General features: G+C 57.4%; 5 protein-coding genes across 5 annotated transcripts; 3 read left to right on the top strand and 2 right to left on the bottom strand.

Moving 5' to 3' along the window:
* Window positions 1–172: 172 nt before the first annotated feature.
* On the bottom strand, window positions 173–8,003 carry BJ171DRAFT_528088 (uncharacterized protein). Its single transcript, XM_053112685.1, has 13 exons — window positions 7,836–8,003; window positions 7,360–7,694; window positions 7,202–7,265; window positions 4,137–7,066; window positions 3,242–4,017; window positions 2,832–2,993; window positions 2,414–2,584; window positions 2,171–2,278; window positions 1,813–2,076; window positions 1,477–1,668; window positions 1,051–1,327; window positions 694–867; window positions 173–521 (listed from the first exon to the last, which is right to left on the bottom strand). Exons 2-13 carry the CDS (start codon window positions 7,634–7,636, stop codon window positions 385–387), a joined length of 5,532 nt encoding a protein of 1,843 aa, XP_052962307.1. The 5' UTR covers window positions 7,637–7,694; window positions 7,836–8,003; the 3' UTR covers window positions 173–384.
* On the bottom strand, window positions 7,710–9,170 carry BJ171DRAFT_268065 (uncharacterized protein). The gene is made up of 3 exons (XM_053106789.1): window positions 8,446–9,170; window positions 8,121–8,210; window positions 7,710–7,899 (listed from the first exon to the last, which is right to left on the bottom strand). Exons 1-2 carry the CDS (start codon window positions 8,949–8,951, stop codon window positions 8,168–8,170), a joined length of 549 nt encoding a protein of 182 aa, XP_052962306.1. The 5' UTR covers window positions 8,952–9,170; the 3' UTR covers window positions 7,710–7,899; window positions 8,121–8,167.
* BJ171DRAFT_268054 (uncharacterized protein) lies at window positions 9,171–11,324 on the top strand. Its single transcript, XM_053106788.1, has 3 exons — window positions 9,171–10,278; window positions 10,544–10,940; window positions 11,179–11,324. Exons 1-2 carry the CDS (start codon window positions 9,390–9,392, stop codon window positions 10,912–10,914), a joined length of 1,260 nt encoding a protein of 419 aa, XP_052962305.1. The 5' UTR covers window positions 9,171–9,389; the 3' UTR covers window positions 10,915–10,940; window positions 11,179–11,324.
* Window positions 10,495–13,178, top strand: BJ171DRAFT_268032 (uncharacterized protein). Its single transcript, XM_053106787.1, has one exon. The coding sequence runs from the start codon at window positions 10,993–10,995 to the stop codon at window positions 12,937–12,939; it is 1,947 nt and encodes a 648-aa protein (XP_052962304.1). The 5' UTR covers window positions 10,495–10,992; the 3' UTR covers window positions 12,940–13,178.
* A 209-nt stretch (window positions 13,179–13,387) lies between these two features.
* On the top strand, window positions 13,388–18,611 carry BJ171DRAFT_528074 (uncharacterized protein; the record flags this gene model as incomplete). The annotated part of the gene is made up of 7 exons (XM_053112684.1): window positions 13,388–13,595; window positions 13,773–13,943; window positions 14,081–14,128; window positions 14,330–14,426; window positions 14,848–14,910; window positions 15,163–17,321; window positions 17,402–18,611. Coding segments are annotated over exons 2-7 (3,634 nt in total), but the record flags the coding sequence as incomplete, so codon positions are not given.
* Between the last annotated feature and the right edge of the window lie 4,094 nt (window positions 18,612–22,705).

Raw genomic sequence — 22,705 nt, 5'->3', positions numbered from 1 at the left:
CGTCAGCCGCTCTGCATCATCGAGTTCCATCAGACATGGACGGGAGCGTGCAGTCATGGCCGAGGGAATCCGCTATGTCCAGGAACCCCGGGACACGCACCCATATGTCAATCGAACGTGTAGTCCGTGATGAGCCTGCACCCAACGAAGCCATATGCAACAGTGGCGGACGTCATGGTCATCACTGTTTATTGCACTGACTGAAATGGCCAGCTGCTCCGAGTTGCAAAGGCTGCAGTGGCGGGAGCGGTTCTCAACGGGTTGGACCAGAGCAAGCCAACGAACCAACAGGCTCACGATCCGAAACACCATTTCTTCCACCATGTTGCCAACTCATCTGGCGCCGGGGCATCCACTTGTGTTGTTCAAGTAGCTGGCAGCCCATCACGCCGTCTTGTAAGCCATCTTGATCGAGACCGAGCCTGAAGGTACGTGCGCCAGGGGGAGCGTCATCACCTCAGTCTCCTTTCCAATGTAGTACTCAAGCATGTCGAGCTGGACTTCCGCATGTCCTAAAAAGTCTGGTTGCGAAGAGGCGATACGCAAGGCAAGTCATACGGACGAGACGAGTGGGTAGGGCGAGAAGAACGAAAGAACGTGTTGGTCAGTGGAGTAATCGCACATGGTCAGTTCTCCTCGCTCGTCCGCTGACGTGAAGCACAACAGGGATTCACAGATGCCTGGCTCGCCCACCATCGCGAGAAAACTTGTTGTAGTTGTAGACGGTAATGCGCAGCGTGTCGTCAAAGCTTGTAAGTGAGAAGAGCTGAGTGCAGTTCCATTTGGGAGCCACAGCATCTTTACTGAGGTTGGTCTTGAGCTTCTGGTTGTTGAGCTGGACGTGGCAGTACACTCCAAAGGGCACGCCTATCGACACACATACACCGATAGAAAGGGCCACGGTTATCAAGACAGCAATTGCCTCGAGTTGTTTTCCCGCTCCTCACCGATATCAATATTGCTTGTGTCAAACCAAGTACCGGGTCTTCTACCACCTTCGGCTGGCGCCCACCGCCGTCGATTCACCCAAGCATCGAGCACAGGACTCACCCCCTTCAACGAGCAAACTCTTGCCCGAGATCACAATAACCTCAAGGGTCCCGATGGGCGCATTCGCAGGAGTGTTGACCGTCTGAGGGGTATTTTGACCCCTCTTGTCGGTATCCTTGATGATCTTGATCTGGGTCTCAATGGCGCTGACCCAGCCGCGCTTCTCCGAGGCGCTGGGTGCGCGAAGCGAGAGCACGTCCGCTCCTTGGATAATATCAAACAAGGTGTCGTCGCCTCCAGGAACCGATCGAACCGATATCTCATGCAGGAGATACGGCTGTTGGGAGCAAAGTCGCAAAATGTAAGCACAGATCGATTTCAGTGGGCTGGCATTGGATGAACCCGCCCTCCGCAAATCAGAGGTGGAAACAAGGCGCCATCGACAACGCGGCGAGACGTCTTAGAAGGCACCCCGCGCCTGCGTACCTTGCGGTAGAGCGAAAGAGGCTTGGAGTGGGCGCCTTTCTTGGAGTGCGGCTGAGCCAACAGGAATAGATCATTGAAGATGAACCCTCGGAGCTTGCGCCCGCTCTTGGCCTTCGCGAGGGGGCCTTCTTGTATAAACTGCCGTTTGCCCAGGCTGCGTGTCGAACTAAAAAGATCGATGCGATACTCGGGCTGAAGACATGCGGAGGAGCGGTCGTGAGATTGCGGTTAGGCTGCAGCTTCCGGCCAGGAAGATCAAATACAGATCTCGGTGCGTCTTGGCGAAATATGGATCGGTTGAGATGCAACATCAATCGCCCGGACGGCGCTACTTACAGGCGAGTCGTCAAAATCCAGGCTGGCGACAATCTTCTCGATGGCAACCCGGTTTTCGCGGTCTTTGGCGGCGATATTCACTCTTTCCGCAGCCGCCTCGGCCAACTCCAGCGCCTGCAGCACATTCTGGTGATCGGGGTGGGTCTTGGGCGTGTAATGCAGGATTTGACGCAGGAGGAGCGGATATCTGGTGATTCTCTGCATGGGCTTCAGAAGAAATGCGTGGAGATCCAAGCTCCGACAGGCTGGATTCTGCTGCGCGGTCTGGCGTCCAGATAGTTAGATATGAGCCCACGAGCAGAGGTCAATCGCAGGAATGACGGCTAGACACGGTCGATAGCCTCTAGCGCGAGCTCACCTTGACAAACTGAGTGAGTGGTTGGCTCTCCTGGCAGCGCTTTTGGAGCAACTTGGAGGCGCCCATCTGGTTACCACAGTAAACGGTGTATGCTTCCAACGAAGAGGCCTGCTCGATGGGTAATAGGGACAGGTAGCAAATAAGAACGCACAGCCCTTGACCATTCGCAGAGGGCATCTTTCGTCGGTACTGTTCGCCTGCCGATACGATAGGATACAATACGATAGGCTCCACAACACATACATGGCGGCTAAACGTATCGCCGATTGCTCCAATGTATCCGTTGCCCTCCTTGAGCAATGTTTCAAAGTCCGAAAGGATCATGGTATTGCTGATCAGCAAGTCCTCGATGTTGGAAAATATTGTTCGGAAGTCAGATTCAAGCAGCATTCCAGTCATCGGGCCGTAGAAGACCTGGATAAGCCCGAGTAATAGGACAAAGAAGAAGCCGCCAATGTTGAGCGGGTCCTCAGTTAACACGGTGCGGAGTAGGTTTGTACAGCCCCGAGCTGGTTCAGCAGGGACCATTTCGCATCAGCGCGGTCCACAGCGCTACCATTGGGGATGTATACGGATTCCTCAACATCAGCCGTTTCCAACATGACGCCGAGCTGCAAGGGGCGTGTCGCCCGCGCTGGTTCAGCACTACTGCGCGACTTACATCCACAATGATTTGCAGGTCGCGAACGTAGCTTTGCTCGGTCGCAATCAGCTCATGTATGGCGTCCTGTCGCTTCTTTTCTTCAGCCGACAGGCTCGACAGAATCGACGCATCCACCGCATTCGACCACGAGCTGGAGAGGCCCTGATGCTGGCTCGAGGACTTTGGTGCGATGCAGAGTGATGACGACGCAGTCAGTATATCATCCACACACAATGAGTATGTATTCTATGCCCAATTTAACCGAGCTCGCGTGCACCAGTGCGGCGCCATGGATCTCGGCTGTCTCTTGATTGATCGGGTCTGACCGGGTTCCCCCATTTACGCGTCCTTCTCCTGGCATGAAGTGGGACTCCTCAGCATCGTTCGCGCACACCACCGGAGAAGCATGTGCGTCGTCTTCAACTTACGTATTGCATCATACTCGGACTGCGGCTCAGAGAGGCTCCGAGTGCGTCAGGAGACAGATGCGAGTCTCCATAGAACGAGCCCGAGGTGATGTTGATGTCGCGAGCGTCGCTTGGGTTGGATGCAAAGCTCACACTGCGGCTCAGTTCGAGATTGCCGTACGATACCGACGAAGGCAATCCATGCTGCGGGAAACCTTCGGTCGCCCCGGCACTCCCGAAGGGATTGGCCGACCCGAACCCACTCGAGGGACTATCCTCAAATTGGTCGCGACCAAAACTTCCTTGAGAGTCGGCGTTGTCCGGTCCGGGGGCTCCAAGGCCGAGTTGGCGATTGTCATCCGCACCGAGCTCTTGGACGTATGCCGCCGGTACAAGTCCGCTGTCTCCGGAAGCTTTCTGAATCTTCCACCAGTCGGCATCGACTTTCTGCAGCACCCCGACAATCTCTCCAACGGCCAGGGCAACTTCGTCGTCCCGAGAGGGGTGGAACTCGTAGAGTGCCTCTGCGTGGCAGATAAACGATCTCTCCGATGTTTGGGCGGCTTCGACCGGACTCGCGCTATCGAATCTCTCGGCATAATTGCGCGGGATCCATCCTTGATTGCCATTGGAGTCGCAGCCAAAGAGCCAATCGCCCTGTTCTCGTCGAACATCGATGATATCATCGGGTGCCATGGATAGGTCATCGGCACGAATGGCCTCAAACTTGAATAGACACTTGACCTGATAGAGCGTTGTCTCAGGTTCGATCACAACAACCGGGGAGCTTTGTGCGTCTGTGGACAGCAGGCAAGACAGTGCCCATAGAGATAAGTGAGTCGTCGGCCTCTGGAATTTGCCCGTATTCCAGTGCAACACCGAATCCGATGACCCAAGGACTGATAGGAATACATACCCTCCATTGGCACAGTTTCGTGCTTGTCAAGAATCTCCCAGCCGCCTGAGATATCGGTCTGAGCGGGGGCGTGCACAGGAGCCAGCGTATAGCTGGGCTTTGGCTCGTTGGTGTCTCCTGCAATATCACCTTGACCCACCAATGCGCGCTCGGCCGAAGTCGCTGAGAGACTCTGTGGTGGGTTCAGTGCGGACGCTGAGACTTGCTGCTCGGGGGCGGGGGCTGAAGGTTTGACTGATGATTCCAGAGGCGCGCTCGAGGTGGTAGGCAAAGCTGATCCGCCAAAGATACCGGACATATTGCTCTGCAAATCCTTGATCTTGCTGCTGACCTTTCCGACTGAGGCAGCGGCAGCGGCAGAGCCATCTCGAAGGCCAAAGAGTGAGGGACCAACTGCACCAACGGATGCAGGCGTCGGCTTTCTCTTGGGCTGCTCGCTTGCGCCAGCTGCAGAAACAGTCGCCTCCCGCTCGGCGCGCCAGTTCTTGACGGGTGCTCCTCCAGGAGGTGGGGGAGGCGGAGGTGGAGGCGGAACAGAGCCGTTGCTGGCACCAGGAGGAGGCGGACCGGATGGCACAGAGACCGGAGGTGGAGGCGGAGGGGCGAACTCATGAGTTGCAACCGAGGCGATCGCAGGAGGAGGGGGCGGTGGTGGGGGCGGCGGAGCAAATGCGGTGCTCGGAGAGACAGCGTGCGATGGCATCGAGACAGGGGCAAAGCCCCCAGCGGGAGCGGAGTTGTCGTCGTTAGAGACTTCTGTCTTTGAATTTTGAATCGCCCGGAGTGCGGCCTGGAAGCTACCCTTGTGGGAGGCATCGGCCACACGGTCGACAGACCCGCCAACCGCACGAGAGGCCTCAGAAGTAGCAGGGCGACTGCTGCCAAAGGGATTGTTTGCCTCGCTAGCGGGGCTCAGGGATGCAGATGCAGATGCAGTCTCCTTTGGAGCAGGCCCAAATGGATTGAAAGACGACGCCATTTGCTTGACCGAGCCAATGGAAGAGGCCATCGCAGGGAGAGGGGGGGCTGCGCGCGGAGGTGTGGAGGTAGCTCCATCGGATTGGGAGCCCGATTGCTGGGCCGACAGGCTGGTGGCAAACTGCTTGACCGAGAAGCTGCTCTTCTGGATTTCCGGCAGGGTCTCGCTAGTGTGGCTGCTGGGCGATGGCTCCCTGGCGTTTAGGAACGATGGCTTGGGCGGCGAGGGCGGGCGCTTAGCTGGTGACGTCGACCGCTCGCTCTTACGCTCCGTAGCCTTGCTCTCGGCGTCTCGCTGTCGAAATATTTCAAAGGGAGAGGGGCGCTCGAGTGAGGAAGTCGATGGCGCTTCACGGGGCTTCTCGCCAACAGGTTCATAGGCGAAGTCGCCAATGCGTGGCTCGTCAGCCCTGCTGATGGAGGTCGAGGTTGCGAATGCAGCAAAGGGATTGGTGCTCTGAGCGGGCGCCGACGCGGAGATGGCCGCAGAAGAGCCCACTGAAGGGTCGGGCTTTGGAGGTGGTTCATTGGGCGGGATTCGGGGCTCTTGAACTGGAGCCGGTGTGGCCGGAACGCTACCGGGAAGCTCAGCAGGAGTAGGCTCGGGCCTTTTGGAGGAGAACGGACTGTTGAAGTAACTTGCAGTCGAGAAGCTGGACGCTTGGCCAATGCCGGGGACGCTCTCCTTGGAACTCCCAAACAGATCGGTGGTGGTGCTTGCAGATTGCTGTGCTGCACTCGAGAAAGCACCAGCTGTGGCTGTTCTGGTGGCCGCAAAGGACACAGGAGCAGGCGCAGGCTCGGTGGGCCGATAGGGGTTATCAATGGGACGGGCAGACACGACAGGATCGGCCAAAAGCTTGGGCGGGGCCACCGTCACGACAGGCGTGCGGCGCTTGAGGTCCTGGGCGATTTCTCGGGCAATGTTGCTGCGAAGCCCAATACCGTCCTCGTACTTGAGCTTATCGTTGATGTGCGGCTCCCACGAGCTCTTGAACTGGGCCTTGGACGACTGCGCAAGGGAAGGAACCAAGGCCCTGCAAATGTTGTCCATAAGGGCTCGAGTAGCCTCTTCGATCTGATCGATTTCCTTTTCGCGCGTCAGTCGCTCTTCTTTGAACTTGAGTACGTCTGTCGCCGACGTCTCGCCACTGGAGACGCCCAAAGCCTTCATCCTCTGAGCCAGCAGCTGGCTCATAGCGTCAGACTGTCCGGCTGCACCCAGTAGGGCGGTGAGGTCCAAGCCCGGAACCGCAGCTGGAGCGCTCTTCTGCGAGCCCCGCTTCTGGCTGACGGCTGTCTTGTTATCGAGGATCGCTCCTTCCAACGCCCGGATATCTCTTGAGGTTGCCTGGATCTCTGACTCGATCCTGGTCGCCTCGAGCTTCAGTCGATCACGTTGGTTGTTGGAATCGAGATGGAGCCGAGGAGCCTCGCGGTTAACCAGCACTTGATTGAGATTCAGGGCCTCGACAATCAGGTCGTGGGCATCTGCGATTTCCTGGCGGTATTTTGCGATGCTCTTCTCGAGATCTTCAGCAATGACTCGCGAGGCATTGACTTGGGACTGGACGCTGTGACATTCGTCGCGTTTCTTGCGCAATTCCTCGGAAAGTTCTTTCTTCTTTGCCTCGGCGGCAGCCTTGGCATCGGCGTCGCTGTCGATCTTGGAACGGGTGGGTTGGAGCTGACTCTGGATGAGCGGGTCGCTGGTGAGGTTTGAAAACGAGCCATGGGGACTGATGCCCGTTTTGTTGATCACAACATCGTTGATAACCTGGTTCTTCATCAGCGCCGTGGCCGAGGCCAGGTCGCGAGTCGAGGGCGGAACAAGCTCGGGGGGCAAGGTGGTGGGTAGGTCGTAACCTGCGAGCTTCTTGTGGATCAAGTACATAGCGACAGCGAACTCGTCCGGGTTGAGCTTGCCGTGATTATGGGAGTCCGAGAGTTTCCTGTAATCGGACGAGACAGCAATCAGCACACGGCAGCACACGGCAGCACACAGCAGCACACAGTAACACATCCACTCAACATTCACTGCAAGTTGCTATCCTGCCCTGTACTTTAGCATATCATCGCCAACATACCATATTTGGGCCAGAATGTTCTTTGGGAGCCCGGACTGAATAAATATCTGGTAGGCACGGTCGCCTGGATGCGCCAAAAGGAAGCGGCTGTCAGATCGCTGTGCCCATGGCAAAGAGGGAGGCTTTTCGGCTGTGGTACGGTTGGCCGCAATTGATACCTGAGATATATCCGCTCGACGTTGGGTCGCTCTGCTTGAAGACAGCGTCGAACCTGGCTTTCTCGCTGGCATCAATTGCCCAGCGAACACCATCCTTGCGAGGAGCAGGAGCGACATTCAATGGTGCCTTGCTGGCGGAGCTATGAGAGGACTCTGGCGAGCCGGGGGAGAGGGAGCTGGCTGCGATGGCGATGGCAGCAGTCAGCTCGGCTTGAATATGCTCAGGCAACACCTGTGGCAGGTTGTTACCGCTGAGAGCCTGTCGAGTGAGGTGCATCGCCAAGGCAAACTCTGGGAAGCTCAGGGCGTTCCCGCCAGAAACAGCACAGAGAGACCTAAACAACGAGAGGGAGAGAGTCAGGAGAATAGTATGACAGCATCGATAGCATCGACAGCATCGACAGCGTGGCGTCTGGAGCCTACGACCCAAGCAGAACTAGAGCCCGCTGGCTCTGAGCAAGCGTGGGAACGCTCACCAGACTTGTCCAAGGACTGCGTTGTGGAGCCCGGACTTGGAGAGGACGCCGACGACAGCGTCGGCTGGTTGGGGAGGGGATGAAGATGTTAGAAACGTCGATGCTCTCGATCCACCCAATAACCGAATCCAGAATGACTTTGGCCTCGAACAACGCAGGGACAGCGCTGGTCATGGGAAGACCGGTCCCAGCTCAAGGCCAGCCTGCCTCTGTGGGCACGATGAGGGGCCAAGGACAGGAGGAGGTGGTCCAAGGCTGCCCCAACGGCAGAAGAGACTCCCTTACCTGGCATCCTTCCGGAGCCATCGGAACAGTACTGGCCGAACGTTGCCTCATATCCGACAAGATTGGCCTGATCGATAAATGAAAAGTTGACTGGATACGGAGAGGAGATCCGGGTCAGACGTCAGGATATGGGTGGGTATCCATCCAGAGAAGCAGACACGCTGGGGAGAGGATTTGCCACCAAAAGTCCAAACATATTCAAGAGGGCCCGATGACGTCGCAGCTTCGGCTGACGCAGAGAGCACATGCGTGTGGAAAAATGAAAACCGTCCCAGCATCCACTCTCTCGCCAAAATAACAGGGAAATCGCTGGATCGAAACATACTCTTGCCGGAGAGCTTGACGGACTTTTGGGATCCTGGACCGGTGCTGTGGACGGACAGAGCAGGGGTAGAAACAATGCTCTGGGAGTAGCCGCCACCGGTCAAATGGGTGGACATCAGCGATGGAGACCCAGTTCGGTGGGCGGCAAGTTGCTGCTGCTGGAAAGCCAACTGCTGCTGCTGTTGTTGCTGGAACGCGAGTTGCTGTTGCTGCTGTTGGATCTGCTGCTGTTGCTGTTGCTGTTGCTGCTGTTGCTGGAGCTGTTGCTGCTGGAGCTGTTGCTGCTGGAGCAACTGAAGCTGCTCTGCAGTCAACCCCTGCGGGTAGCCGTAGCTCTGGCCGGCTCCGTACATGGCCAAGACGTCGATGAGTGCCCAGGAAGGAGGGGGAGGCAGATGCAGGAGACGGCGAGACCCAGGCCAACGAGCACCGCCTCGGCCAAACCAGGGGCGGATCGGGCGACCACGTGACCAGGTGTTTCCAGAAGGCTGGGCGGTCGAGAAGCATCAGATTGCCGAGCAGGCAGGGTTTCCGATGTGCGGTTGCAGCCAGGCCGGGCCGGGCCAGAGCAGAGCTAGAGCCATCAGCCAGAGTGGACGAAGGGCTGAAATACTGAGCGGCCCGGCTTGGTTCCAAAAGGGCTACATCGATTGCTTTCACTCCAAGGCGGACGCCGACACTTCCCACACACAAGTACCTGGTCAGCGACTTGTACCCTCAGCCAGCACTCCAGCACAGCATCCAGGATTTCTCACACCTGGAGAGCCGCCATTCGATATCCGTCATCTGCACCTCCATTTGCGCAGACACCAAGCGGGCTTGGCCGGCGCGACCCGACGACTCTCGCCTCGCATCAGCAATTCGGCCTCGCATCAATCCGCTCTCCCCCTCCTTCAACGACAGGCCTTGCGACGACCGAGCCTGAGTCTCTAGATCGCACTGACCATGGGAAATAGCTGCACCAAGAAAAATAGGGAGATTGTTCCCATCGACGATATCCCAAAGCAGTCCAGCGGACCACCGCCTGGCAAACCGCCGCCCCTGGACACCTCTCCGCCGATTCCCGAGACAAGCTTTGTCCTCTTTCAGAAAACCGTCACAGGCTCACTGGTCCTCGCAAACGGCGCACTCGAAATCATACAGTCGCTGCCAGAACATGTCCAGGTCGAGGTTGTCTCGGTGGTTGGCAAATGCCGCACAGGCAAGTCGCTCCTGGCCAACCGACTGCTTGGCATGAACCAGGGCAATGCTTTCGCTGTCGGTGATGCAATGGATCCGGCCGCAGAGACCTCGGTCATCGGATGCTTCCGCAAGAGTCAAGATGGCGGAGCGGTATGCCTGGTGGTCGATGTCGAAGGGCTCTATGACGCCAGCCTCGACCTCATCAACTACGACATTCTTGCCCTCACCCTGATGATTTCAACGGTGGTGGTGTGGAACTGTTTCCGTGGATGTATCGACAACAAGTGCTTTCTGGAGCTCTCTTCCACCAAGCGGGCCCTTGAGGCTCAAAACATTGCGCCTCCACGGGGAACATGCAGCCGCATCTTTTGGGTGGTGAGGGACTGCCACTTGTCGCTCATCCAACCGGCCCAGTCATACGATCTCTATTTCGACCAGATGCTGTCGCTGTTGCGAGGGGCATACAATGGCGACTTTACCTTTGCCGAATTACCGGTGCCCAGCCCCGAGTCGACACGGGAATACGTGAACTCGGCAAACGACTTCAAACCACAGCACCAGCCACTCGACAGTCACTTTGAGTTCCGGCTCACTTCCGTGGCCAAAAGTATTGTTGAGGCGGCTGTGGCTCAGAGGGGATACACCAAGAAAGGTGAGCATGAGCACCGCTAGTGTAGCTTGGCTGCAACGCCGGCAGCTACATCACCACGCTGCTCCAGGCCATCCTTCAACAACATGGCAACGTTTCGGAGTAGCTCGGGACCACGGGCACATGGACACATGGACACATGGCTGTAACAGCCAATTTGACCGGGGACCGGCGACCCTCGTTGGCGATGGTGGACCTCAACGTGGGCAACGGCTTTCCCTCCATCGGCTCGAGAGCTCACCGTCGGTTCCTTGTTTTGATCGGGCAGATTTATTGCACACGCTCCAAAGCGTCGGCCCTGTCCTGAGGGAATGTGCCTATGAGTTTCACTTGCTTTACAAGTTGCATCTGGAGGATGTCACTGCCGGACTGCTGAGTGAATTCGCGACCCGAGTGGAAGAATACTTTGACAGCCAAGCACATATACGTGCCCGCCTCCTGTCGAGGCTCGATCCGCTCTACCCGTCTCCAAGCATCGACATTGACTTTGGGCCGGTGCCTGCGTATGATTCCTGTACGTCGCCGCTAAAGGTCGAGGTCCCGATGGCAGAGAACAAGCTCAAGCGGTTTCTCGATTTTGTGTACACTCAAGGCTTTGGTGGAGAAAAGGACGCCGCCGCCAACAAATTCAAGGTCTGAAACAGGCACCCCTGAATGCATCATGGGTCAGAAGAGAGGCGGTGTGTCTGGTGGTGAAGTCCGCACACGGTGGCCCTGATGGTCGCTTTCCATTTCGCCCTTGACCGTGCTTATTCAACGACCGATAACCCTGTGTTTCATTTCTCGTTTGCTGGCGATATACATTCGGCCAATGTCGGACTGCTCTTGGTTTTCCTGAACGCTCTTCAAATGACGATGCATTCGTTTTCGGGGCTCTCGCATCTGACACGGCATGAACAACAGTCGACACTATTGGTCGAGCTGGCTCTTCAAGCGAGTCGCTTCCGGGAACAAACACAAGCGGCGCTGACCGAGAAGACTACTCAGATCTATTCCGGGTTTGATCTGGTAACAAAGGCGCGGATCTCAAAGTCGATCTCGGTGGTCGACTTTGATCTCATTTTGCAAAGACTCGCGTTCATCATCGAAAGAATCTGGTCGTCGCTGGTCGAGGAGCCACAGTTCGAGCAAGTAGAGAAGCACGTTTTGGGCCAGTGCCCTATCGAAGAAGATCGCAGCCAGATTCGGTCCATCGTGGGGGACATTCTCCTCGACTACGCCATGGAAGACGCAAAGGACACCAATAGCGAATTGGGCGGCGAAGCGAGGCCAGGCAATGTCGAAGCCAGCCAAAATATCTCATCTGTGCCGAGCGACTCGATCTCCAACATCTCGTTTGCATCCATCAAGTTCAGCACTCTCGGGAGCATCCGTTTCTCGAGCAACATCCGCTCGCAAGACACGATGAGCACCCAGCCCAAATCCAGCAGCACCTCAAATGGCACACTAGCCACGCTTGCCGGCCACTCGATGCTTCCGAACCAGCCCGATAGCTTCAAGCCCGAAAAAGGCACGAGCGTACGAGGCAGCAGAAGCAACATCAGAGGAATATCTGCTGCGACCGAGCGCGACCAAGCAAGTCCGAGGGGAGCACGAGATGGCATGCCCCCCACCAAGACGGCCGAGCAAAGTACCAACCCACCGAGCTCCTTGGACAGCAAGCCGCCAAGGGAAGCTGGTGAGCGAGTTCTTCTTGACAGTGTCTCCGAGATCGACGAGCCCATTGGCTTGAGCTCCTTGAAGCAGCAGGGTCGCTCACAAAGGCCGAGCGCCGACTCGGGGCTATATCCCTCAAAGAACAAGCAACCGGCACCCGTGCGAAGAAGGAGCTCGAGCTCATCTGGCGATAACAATAGCAGAAGCGACGAAAGCATACTCATCGAGGAAAATGAAGAAACGGGCGATGAAAGCGCAGACACCGGGCAAGAAGAAGTGAGGGAGGAGCATTTGGACGAAAGTAACGACGGAAGCGGATATGAAGATGGGAGCAACGAGCATATCGACGGCGATAGCGATGGCGATGGCAATGGCGATGACGATGACTATAGCGATGATGACGATGACTATAGCAACGAGGACAATGACGACAACGACGACCACGATGATGAATATGCTCAAGTCGGAAGCGGGTCAGAGATAGAAGGCGATGAAGCTTCGTATGTGTCCGAGTGGGACGACGAATCGCAGAGCAACGACGAATCGCAGAGCAACGACGGATCGCAAGAGCAGTCCTCCTCCGAACTCGCCGATGAAGATGCGTCCGAGACGAATGGCTCGCGCCATCAAATCAAGAACAGCCAGAGTACTGCTCTGACCAAAGCCTCGAGATCCAAAGACCGAGTCGACACAGACGATCACACCGCCGCCTCGGATAAATACGACACCGACTCAGACGAAGACAGCGGCGAAGATCCCGAAAGGGCCGCGGACGAGCTCCTTTACGAGCACGACAGTGATGATGGAACCTTGGAGCACATCGCAGACAGCGGCTCGGAAGATGGCCGCCACGAGCATTCGGTGAGCGATGCCTACAGTGACGATTACGAGCTACCATGGGACGACGAGGTACTCGCTTCCGAGTCGACCGACCTGTTTGTGTCCGAAGATAGCGCTCTTCCCGAGAGCATGGAAGAATCAGTGGACAGCCTGGCAGGGTCGAAGTGATTGCGGATGAGCCGGGTCTCGCTCGAAATACAGCGGTTATGGATGATCGATGCTGTCGAAGCAACAGACCACGGTGCAGGCTGGTGACGGCAAGAGCGACGCACGCTGCTGCTGCTGCTGCTGCTGCTGCTGCTGCAAGGGCCAGGCAGCCATCGAATATCAGGGTGTCGCCGACTGATGCGAAACCGCTGTTGGCGACATGTGCGGGGGGGGGTGAATACTATGCGAGTAACCAATGGGACACACCTTCCTTCTCGTTTGGGTCTCCCATTTCAAAATGAGTTCGCAATAAGGCCGGTGGACGATACAACCCGCTGTCAATTCGATTCGCTGCTTGAGTGTCGTGAGAGCATTTCAAAGCCGCGGTCTGCCGCCACTTGCCCTGGTCGTTCGCCATTCGTCCTTGGTCGTTCGTCCTCGGTCGTTCGTCCTTGGTCGTCGTCGTTGTCGTCGTTTGTTCGTTCGTTCGTGCTTCTCTGCGTGCTTCTCTCGTTGCCCGATCTCGCCGGGCCCTCCCTTGGTCTCCTTCCTTGGCTCCTCTCGTCGTCCTCTCTTGGCCCCGTGGCCCTCCAGGCTCGTCTTCGCCGCCCCAGCCTCTCCGCTTCTTTCTCCGGTTCTGTGGAAACCTCGGCCTCATTTGAAATCCCCTTGGCCTGGTGATCTGTCGTCCCTTTCTCCCCTCCCGATTTGCCGCTCACTTGACCCCCTCCTTCGTCCGGGCTCTGTTGCTGCTGGCCCGTCTTCCGGCAGCCAGGACCGTCGTCCGCGAACCTTCAGTTCCAGTCCTGCGAAGCTCTCGCTCACGCTCTCTTTCGCTTACTTCTCCACCCAAGCGGCCAAATCCACCAAGTTGCCACTTTGCTTCTGCACCCACAAATCATCCTCATCTATCTCATCGATCCCATATAATCCCGTCTCTGTGCCTGCCTGCCTGTGCCAGCTCTTGAATGTCTTCCTCAAACTCACCCTTCTTCTGGAGATGGGGTCGGAGATCGTCGCATAACGTCGGTATTCTGCCAGCCCGATCGCCTCTGCATCGCCTCTGCATCACCAGTTCCTTGCGCACTCCTCCCCCTCAGCACCAGAGGTCATCAATCCATGGCTGAGATTCTTACCATAGCCTTGACTTCACATTTGGCAGATACAGCCAAGCGAGAGCCCTTCTTTGACCTGCCCTCCCGCCAGCGATGTGAGTCTTCCTGGCTGACAGCCCCGAGCTTTTGGCATTCCTTCGTCCCCGTCCTGCCGCTCGGCTTTCCCCGCTGCTTGTGCATTGCCGGTCGTCTCCAGCCCCCGTCACTCTTGTTCTCTCGGCGCCCGACCTTTGTGGTGTTTTCCATTTGCATTGCGCTCGCTCATGTCTTGCCTCGGTCTCGATATGACTCCCCAGGCACCGTCAGCACCCTCCCAGAACGCAGCGTCCGAACGATCCCCCGAAGTGCCATTGCAGCATCCCAACCGTCCTCTGCGTCTGGACACCTCAAGTGGTAGGCATCTGACCATACCTCGTGGTTGCAGCCTCGCAGTCGGGTGGCTGCATGATGCAGGGAATCAGACAGTCCTGGGCCTGCATCGGCCGTCGCTGCTTGGCGGAGGCATTTGTGCTCTGGAATGCACGCTCGCCTGAGCTCCTCTGCCAGCCAGTCCGTGCATTTCTTCGTGTATCATCCGCCTTGCCTGGTGCCCGTCGACACTTTCCCGTGTCTCCAATCTCGTCGCAAGTCGCTCGCTCTGCTTGCAGTCTCAGTCTGCGCGATCTATCGGAGCAATCTACGACGCATCGCACTTCGTCGGTCGCTTCTTTTGTGCTGACGACATCGCCCCTATCTGTGTCGTTTTTGATCGTCCGTCTCGATCGTCCGTCTCAATCGTCTGTCTCGATCGTCCGTCTTGATCGTCCTCTCACAGCAAGCGAGCACGGGAATCTAGCAAGCCCACCAATGCATGGATCGCCCTCAAGATCCTCAACAGGTTTGTAATTCGTTGCCCCCCCCCTCCATCTTCGTCTCGGCTCCACTTCATCTTTATTGGGTTGGCAGGGCCGATCGCCGCTGCTCTCTAATCGCTGCGTTTCCCTCTTTTGCTTTCTCTGGCCACCCTCCTTGCGCTCTTTCTTCTTTGGCTGTATTCTCAATGCCTCCTCCTCTTCACAAACATATTTGCTTGCTTCCTCGGCCGCCCCCTCTCCACAATCCCCCTCGCTCGCGCCTTTCTGCAACTCAGCCTCCACGCCATCGACTCCATCCGGGGGCCTCCTCCAGTCCGTCAGGACAATCTTCCGCCGTCTTGTCCCGCGACACCACTCTTCCGAGACCAACGAACCTCATTCCTTGCCCCACAACACAGTCGAGTCGCCTATGAGCCCAGCTTTGCCTCTTCACAAGCCCGATGCTTTGACTCACGCATCCGAGACCCCCACCTTGATCGACGCCGACTCTCTGCCCCCAAATACGCTTGCGCCGGCGTCTCGTCACGCCGCCATGGCATCATCAAGTGGCTCCCAGTCAACTTGGATCCAGCAGAGCCTGCCCACTCCTGCCAACACCACTCCTGTCCGTATTGAAACTCCCTTGTTGTCGACTCGAGTTCCTCCTACGCCCGTCGAGAGCACACCGCCAGCAACATCAAACGCAGCCTTGGAGGATCACATGGATGTCGATCCTTGCGCTGGGTCGGCTCCGGATACCACCATGATCGTCGCTTCGCCTTCCGCCAGTCCGTTTCACGAGTCTGGACCCCCACCGATCCCCATCCCCTCAGACCCGGCTGGGTCGAGCGCCTCGGAAGCGGACCCAGTGCGAGTTGCTCGGTCTTTCGAAGAAACCGAGCACGTTGTTGATGTATCTGCAACATCCTCAGATCGCCCCCTCGAAACAATTCTACCAACTCCGACAGAATCAGCCCATGTTGAGCGGCTCTCGGGATCATCTTCAGACACTGCCCGTCACTCGAACCGATACTCGCTCGTCCCACAGTCGCCTATTCGGGTGCCTTCCGAAGCTCCCTCCAGTCCTTCCGCAGCCTTGCTTCCAGCATTCACAAACCAAGTCCCACCTTCCTTTACCAATGCATCACCCACACTGTCTATGGAGCCTGTGAACGCATCCGCACCGCTGTCGGCCCCGCCTCGACTGAGCCGCGCCTCGGCGCCCTCGCCGCAACCATCCCAGCTATCCGACATGCCATTGGAGTCCCCCGTCGAGCCGGCTCCTCTTCCATACAGCTCGGTGTTTCCCTCTGGTCCCACCGACCCGCTGCTATCCGCAACCACTCTTTCGGATGCGACCCAGACAAGTGCCCAGGCACCGACCACGTCTTCTGTTGCATCAGATCGCTCATCAGGATCGCATCTGCCCCCCGGTGCGTCTCTTGGTGCCTTGCTGCGTGCTCTGATTGAAGCACAGCAGGGCCGCATCGGTGGTCATCCTGCCACCTCGGGATCCGAGCGAGCACCGACGCCATCCAGCATGAACTCATCACAGGGTCTCGAGAGCCCAGCCTCAGAAAACAGCGCCGACCCTGGAATGGGCTACGCCTTCACAATCGTCTTGGTCTCAGATCGTCCCCCAACCGCAATGAACGAGACAGATTCTCAGGAGCCGTCCGACCCGCTCCACAACCTGATGAACGCATCTCCCAGTCAGCCCCTCGATGCCACCGAAGCTGGCCCAAACGCTGGACTTCCGCCTTTGCCGTTCTTGTTCCCGTTTTTGGCCCGTCCGGCCCCCGGTAGCCCAGCTGCAGGGCCTCAAACCCAGTCCCAGTCATCGGCGCCACCAGGTGCTGCAAGACCTCCGACTCCAGCCCCGCAACCATCTGGCGGCTCGGAGGACCCTCGTTCCGAACGGCCCGAGCGACAAAACGAGTCCGACGAGGCCTCCCAGAGACGACGCAATCAACTGGCGGCAATGGCCATGATGGCTATGTTTGGCCAGTTTCTTGGTGCCATCCGCCCACCTACGCCTTTGGGTGACGAGAACGGTGCAGTGGATGGCTACGAGGCGTTGCTGAGGCTTGGGGAGCTGATCGGGCCCGCCCGTGCCCGTAACGCCCAGCGTGAAGATGTTGATGAGCAGCTTACTGTTTTCAAGTACCGCAAGAATCCCGTGGGGGGAGACAAGACCGCTATCGACGCTGTGAGCCCGATCGAGATCACCGCGAACGCCATGCAACTGGACTCGTCCGTCGTCGTCTCGGAATCGGCCGAAATCAAAGGCGTGGAGCGAGATGGCAGTAGCGCCGGCAGCAGCACTGGAACCAAGCCCGAGCCCAGTGCCACAGATTTGCTCGCTTCGACCCTGGACAAGTGCACGATTTGTCTGTGTCCTTACGAGGAAGGTGACGAGCTCCGTGTGATGAAGTGCAAGCACGGCTTCCACAAGGTATGTTTTGGAGGACTATGTGCTGGTCGCGTGCCACCTCGGACCCGTCGAGCTAACTCAAAGTCGGATTTGCCTTGCAGGACTGTATCGACCACTGGCTGACGTCGTATGTCAACAGCTGTCCGATCTGTCGCAGTGCTGGTGTCGAGCCACGCCCCCATCAAGACCCCCAGGATGCCTCCGATTCCAATAGGAGGCCGCCACACCCCTCTGCCTCGACCGGACCTCATATGCACGACGATCGCCCGGGTGCAGCGGCTGGCCAAGGCGAGCCTGGCGGTGCCGCTCGCCCGATCCGTCCAACGCTGGTGGCCATCATACGAACCCGCCCACCCTTTCCCATGCCGCCGCCTTCACAATCCTCAAACGCAGGGCCGACTCGGTCGGGCGCCTCTACAAACGACTCTGGGGCGACAGGCGGTGCCCGTCAGGACGGCGACAACGACGAGCGTCCGGCATTTTCTCTGCTTGATCTGCTGCGACCGCGACCGCCACCGTCACCGTCAACGTCACGAACTCCAGATGGCGCTGCCCAACAAAGCTCGTCGGCTCGCCTCGGCTCGTGGAGGGCAAACCCATCCAGCGACGGCGCCGACAACCAGTCTGCCCCTCCACAGAGCCGCCGACGCTCCAACTCGATCGGTGCACTCTTGAACCGGGGCACCCCATCCGACTCAAGGCCGCTGTCGTCGCTCTTTCCCTTGCCTCCTTTCGGCGCCTATGGCGGCCCACCAGCGACCAGCGCAGCTCCAGCTTCTCGACCTCGTCTCCCGTCCGATGGGGACTCGCCCAACATTTCCCAGGCGCTTGGCGAGCTGCTTGACCAGCATCTCGAGGAAGCCATGGGCCTGGCTCGCAGCCGTCTCCGCTCGTCTGCTTCTCGAAGCCAAGCTAACTCAGAAACTGGACCGTCCTCCCAGCGACCAGAGTCTCGAGGATCGACCAGCGAAAGCGAATCGGACAGACGCTCATACCGAAGACACCCTGCCCGATACGATCGAGAGTACACCTTTGACAGCGATGAGGAGGACTGGTTTGGGCTTCACGGAGGCACTGATATCCTGCTAGGACCTTCCCAGGGCTTCGCCTTCTCTGGTCATGAGCAGCCGCAACCGCAGCCCGCCAACGACGACAATGACGCCCAGCTGCCCGCGGACAGCCGCAGACTCGATAACGTAGATCTCGGGTCATCAAATCCCGATTTTGCTCGGTCAGCCTCGAACTCGGTCTTGATTCGGCGCCGTGGTGATGATGATGAGGATGGCGACAACGACCAGGATGGCACTGACTGTAACGTCCACTACTGGGACGTTGGGGCAAGACGGGGAGGGAGGGGGTACAAGACAAGACAGGACGGGGCAGAACAGGGCGGTGCTAGGCTACTCTAGCGGACGGGTGAGCTCGGGGAGCACTTACGTTTATTCACGATAAAACCGAACTCCAGACAAACGGGGGGAACGGGGGCAACCCGCAGGTATACCCTGCGGTGGCCTGCCTGCGGTGCGTGAAAACGCAAAGCGCAGCACAGGTCACGACCCACTGCGCCGCGCAGTACGCGCAGTACGCGCAGCACAGCGTCGGAGATACCATCTCCTACACTCCCACACTTAAGAAGGCTTCCTGCGAGGAGCCCTGCGTGTGCTCTTTATTTGGGGCTCCTCGAGGTGTTTACCGTATTTACTCAGCTCCTCGGGTGCATGGGACAAGTCCTCCAGTGTTTGCCATGTGTTGCCCGAGTGTGGGTAACCAACCCACTTGACATAAAACCGAAGTGACCCATCAGCCACTTTCTTGTGCCTCACGATCCTTTCGACTTCATATTCTTGAGTATAGTATTGTCCGAGGTCGTCTTCCAGTGGTGCGTCGTCCGGGACACCTTCGTCGGCGTCGGGGAACTGTGCTGGACTGCGGGTCGTGTGGCGACGCAGCTTGGACACATGGAAGACAGGATGGAGCTTGCTTCCAGGTGGCAAGTCCAACAGGTAGTTGAGGGGACTGGGTCGGGCCGCTATCTTGAACGGTCCTCGGTACTTGGGCAACAACTTCTTTGACTGGGCTTCGGGGACCTTGATGTTGTCGGCGTCCAGGTAGACAAGGTCTCCAACTTCAAAGGAGACATCCTGGTGTTAGGGATAGCTCCTGCTTGTTCTCCACTTTGACTGCACACTTGGCTATTCTTTTGCCTTTCTGTTTGTTTGTGTGTAGCCTTGCAGTTCCCCTCCGATTTTCCGCCTTTTGCCTGTCTTTTCCGCTCCTTCCGCACTTCCGTTTTCCCGCGCTGCTCCGCTTCCTTTGTCTTCTTCGCACGCGCCGGTTTGTTTGTGCACGCGCCTTGCTGCGATTGGTTGCAATTCGGCTGCCGGTCATGTGTCCCCCCACCGGTGACTCATGACCTGCCTGACCGCCCCGATCTCTTGTTCATCTCGCATGCATTTGCCCCAACCTTATACTTGACCAATCCGCTTCTTGGACGTTGAGTCACATTGCTTCGCCTTTGCACGTTTCTCCTGCCAGGTGCTTCGCTTTTGCTTGCGCCTCTCTCGCTTTGGTTCTCTGCCTGTCTCGGTGGTCCTTCTCGGCCCTCGTTCGTGCATCGCCCCCTTCGCCCTGCTCGATCGCCCACTTTTCCCTCCCTTGGCCGCCCTTCGCTGCCAAGTCCGGACTTGTCTATAAATAGCCTGACCCCCGCGATGTGTAGTCGAACCTTAGCGTTCAAAATAGGACTAAATAAAGTGCCTTCTACTTTATTCTCTGAGTGTTCCTCACGTCTCATTTCGAGACAAGTCTTATCTTGAACGGATCTTTGCTTCCCTCGCTCCCTCTCCGAGTCCACTTCGGACTCTACCCTTGCTTTCCCTGAGCTCACTTCGAGCTCACTTCTTCTTTTGCCGTTGAGTCCCCTTTGGACTCTAACATCATTTTGAACGCTCCCTCTTGGCTTCCCGGCCTTTCTTCTTCTTTCGCCTCTCTTTCCCTCGTCGATCCGATGGCTGAGCCTGCTGCACCCCCGGCAGATCTCAATGCGTACCTGGCGCGCATGGAGGAGCGTATGAACGCCCTCATGACCCAGAACGCTGCTCTCCATCGTCAGATCCAAGATCTGCAAGCTCCCGCCGCCGCTCCCCGCCAGGTCTACCAGGTGAACAAGCCCAAGGAGTTCCTAGGTTCCCGCGACGAGACGACGGCCTTCCTCGCCCAGTGCCACCTCGTCTTCCTCGCCGATCCTGCCTTCTTTGCGCCCGAGCGCCAGAAGGTCCTTTATGCCACCTCCTTCCTCCGCGGCGAAGCTTTCAAATGGTACGAGGCCGCCTTTTATATGGCCAACCGCTTCCCGGCTTCCTTCGCGGATTTTGAAGTTGCCCTCAAGTCGACCTTCGGTGAGGACACGGCCTCCTCGCAAGATAAGGCCTTGAACGACCTCAAACGCTTGGTCCAGCTCAAGTCCTGCCAAGCCTTCGCCACCCGCTTCGTCCAGCTCGCCGCCCGCGTCCAGACTGACGAACCCACCAAGATGCACTTCTTCAAGGAGGGTTTGAAGTCTGAGGTCAAGTTCCACCTCATCGGTCTCCGCCCCGCTCCCGCTTCCTTGCCCGAGTTGATCAAGGCAGCGGTCGAGTACGACGATGCCCTCCATCGTCTCAAGGTCTCCTCCCGTTCCCAACCTCCTCCTCCTTCTTCTCGCTCTGCTCCCCATCACCACCATTCTCCCGCGCATGTTTCTTCTTCCTCCTCTTCTGCACCCACTCCCATGGACCTTGACTCTGTCTCGGTCCGCCCTGCTAAGCTCTCCGACGTCGAGAAAAAGCGACGTCGTGAGCAGGGTCTCTGCTTGTACTGCGGGGAAAAGTCTTGTCCCGGCAGTCGCGATGTTCAGCAGTGCCCGGTTCTGGTCAAACGGAACTCGGGAAATGCTCACAGCCGAGCAGCACCTCGCAAGTAAGCGAGGTGGTCTGTTCGGCGATACGAACATCTTCCCCCTCTGACTCGTCACTATCGGACGATAAGCTTCTTCTTCCGGCCACTCTTATCGTCATGAGTCTTTCTGGCCCGGTCTCCATCTCCCTTTCTGTTTTTATTGATGATGGATGTTCCGCTCTTGCCCTCATTGATCCTGCCTTTGCCGATCTCCATAAACTCTCTCTTATCCCTCTTTCTACTCCTTACTCCGTTTCCCTTGCTGATGGTTCTTCGGCCGGTTTCATTCGTTTCCAAACCGCGCCTTTGACTCTGACCATTGGTTCCCACACCGAGTCGATTTCTTTTCTTGTGACTCGACTCTCCACCACTCCCATCACTCTTGGTCTTCCCTGGATGCGCTTGCATAATCCAGTTGTTAATTGGAAGTCCCTCTCCCTTTCATTCTCCGATCCCTCTTGCCTTGCTGATGGACACATCCTCGCGGATGTCTCTGCTTCTTCCTTGGACACTCCGTCCGCTTCCGGCTCCTCGCCTCCCCCTTCGGGCACTTCGCCTTTGACTCCTCCTCCCTCCGGTCCTTCCCTTACACCGGTTCCCTCCTTTGGCACTTCGCCTTCCCTTTCTTCCCGCCTTGACTCTGCTTCGCTTTCTGAAGAGCCAACGGCTTTATCTTCACCCGACATTGAGCTCGTTAATGCGGCGAGTCTTCTCCGTCTTGCACGGGAAGACAAGCTCGACATTTTCGCTGCCCAAATGGATATCCGTCCTCCTTCGCCGGAGACGTATCCTACGGTGTCGATAAGGTCCGTGCTCACGACGAAGGTGTATGCCGAGTCTGGCACCCCTGTTGACTCTCGAGGCGTCCCACTCAAATACAATGAGTTTGGCGACGTTTTCAGCCTCAAGTCTGACCCTCCTTCTTCCTTGCCTCCTCATCGTCCGTATGACTTGTCCATTGAGTTTGTACGGACCGAGGATGGAAAGGAACCTCGTTTGCCAAAGCCGGGGAAAGTCTATCCTTTGTCCCCGGCCGAGGAATCTGCTCTTTCGGAGTATCTGACCAACGCCCTCGCACGTGGTTGGATCTCCAAATCCTCTTCTCCCGTTGGTGCTCCCTGCTTCTTCGTGAAGAAGCCCAATGGTGGTCTTCGCCTTTGCGTCGACTACCGAGGCCTCAATGCCATCACGAAGAAGAACCGTTACCCACTTCCCCTCTTCCAGGATCTTCTGGATAAACTTTCTTCTGCCCGCGTCTTCTCACACCTCGACCTTCCTGATGCTTACCACTTGGTTCGTGTCAAGAAGGGCGATGAGTAGAAGACTGCTTTTGTTTGCAAATCTGGCTCATTTGAGTACAATGTTATCCCCTTTGGTCTTTCGAATGCCCCCGCTGCTTTTCAGTTTTTTATGAACGACATCTTCTCGGACCTCCTTGGTGTCTGTGTTGTCATTTATCTTGACGACAT

This window comes from Polychytrium aggregatum (genome assembly GCF_025602895.1).
Source record: "Polychytrium aggregatum strain JEL109 chromosome Unknown BJ171scaffold_65, whole genome shotgun sequence".
NCBI lineage: Eukaryota > Fungi > Chytridiomycota > Chytridiomycetes > Polychytriales > Polychytrium > Polychytrium aggregatum.
This window is presented reverse-complemented; position numbering and strand designations above follow the sequence as displayed.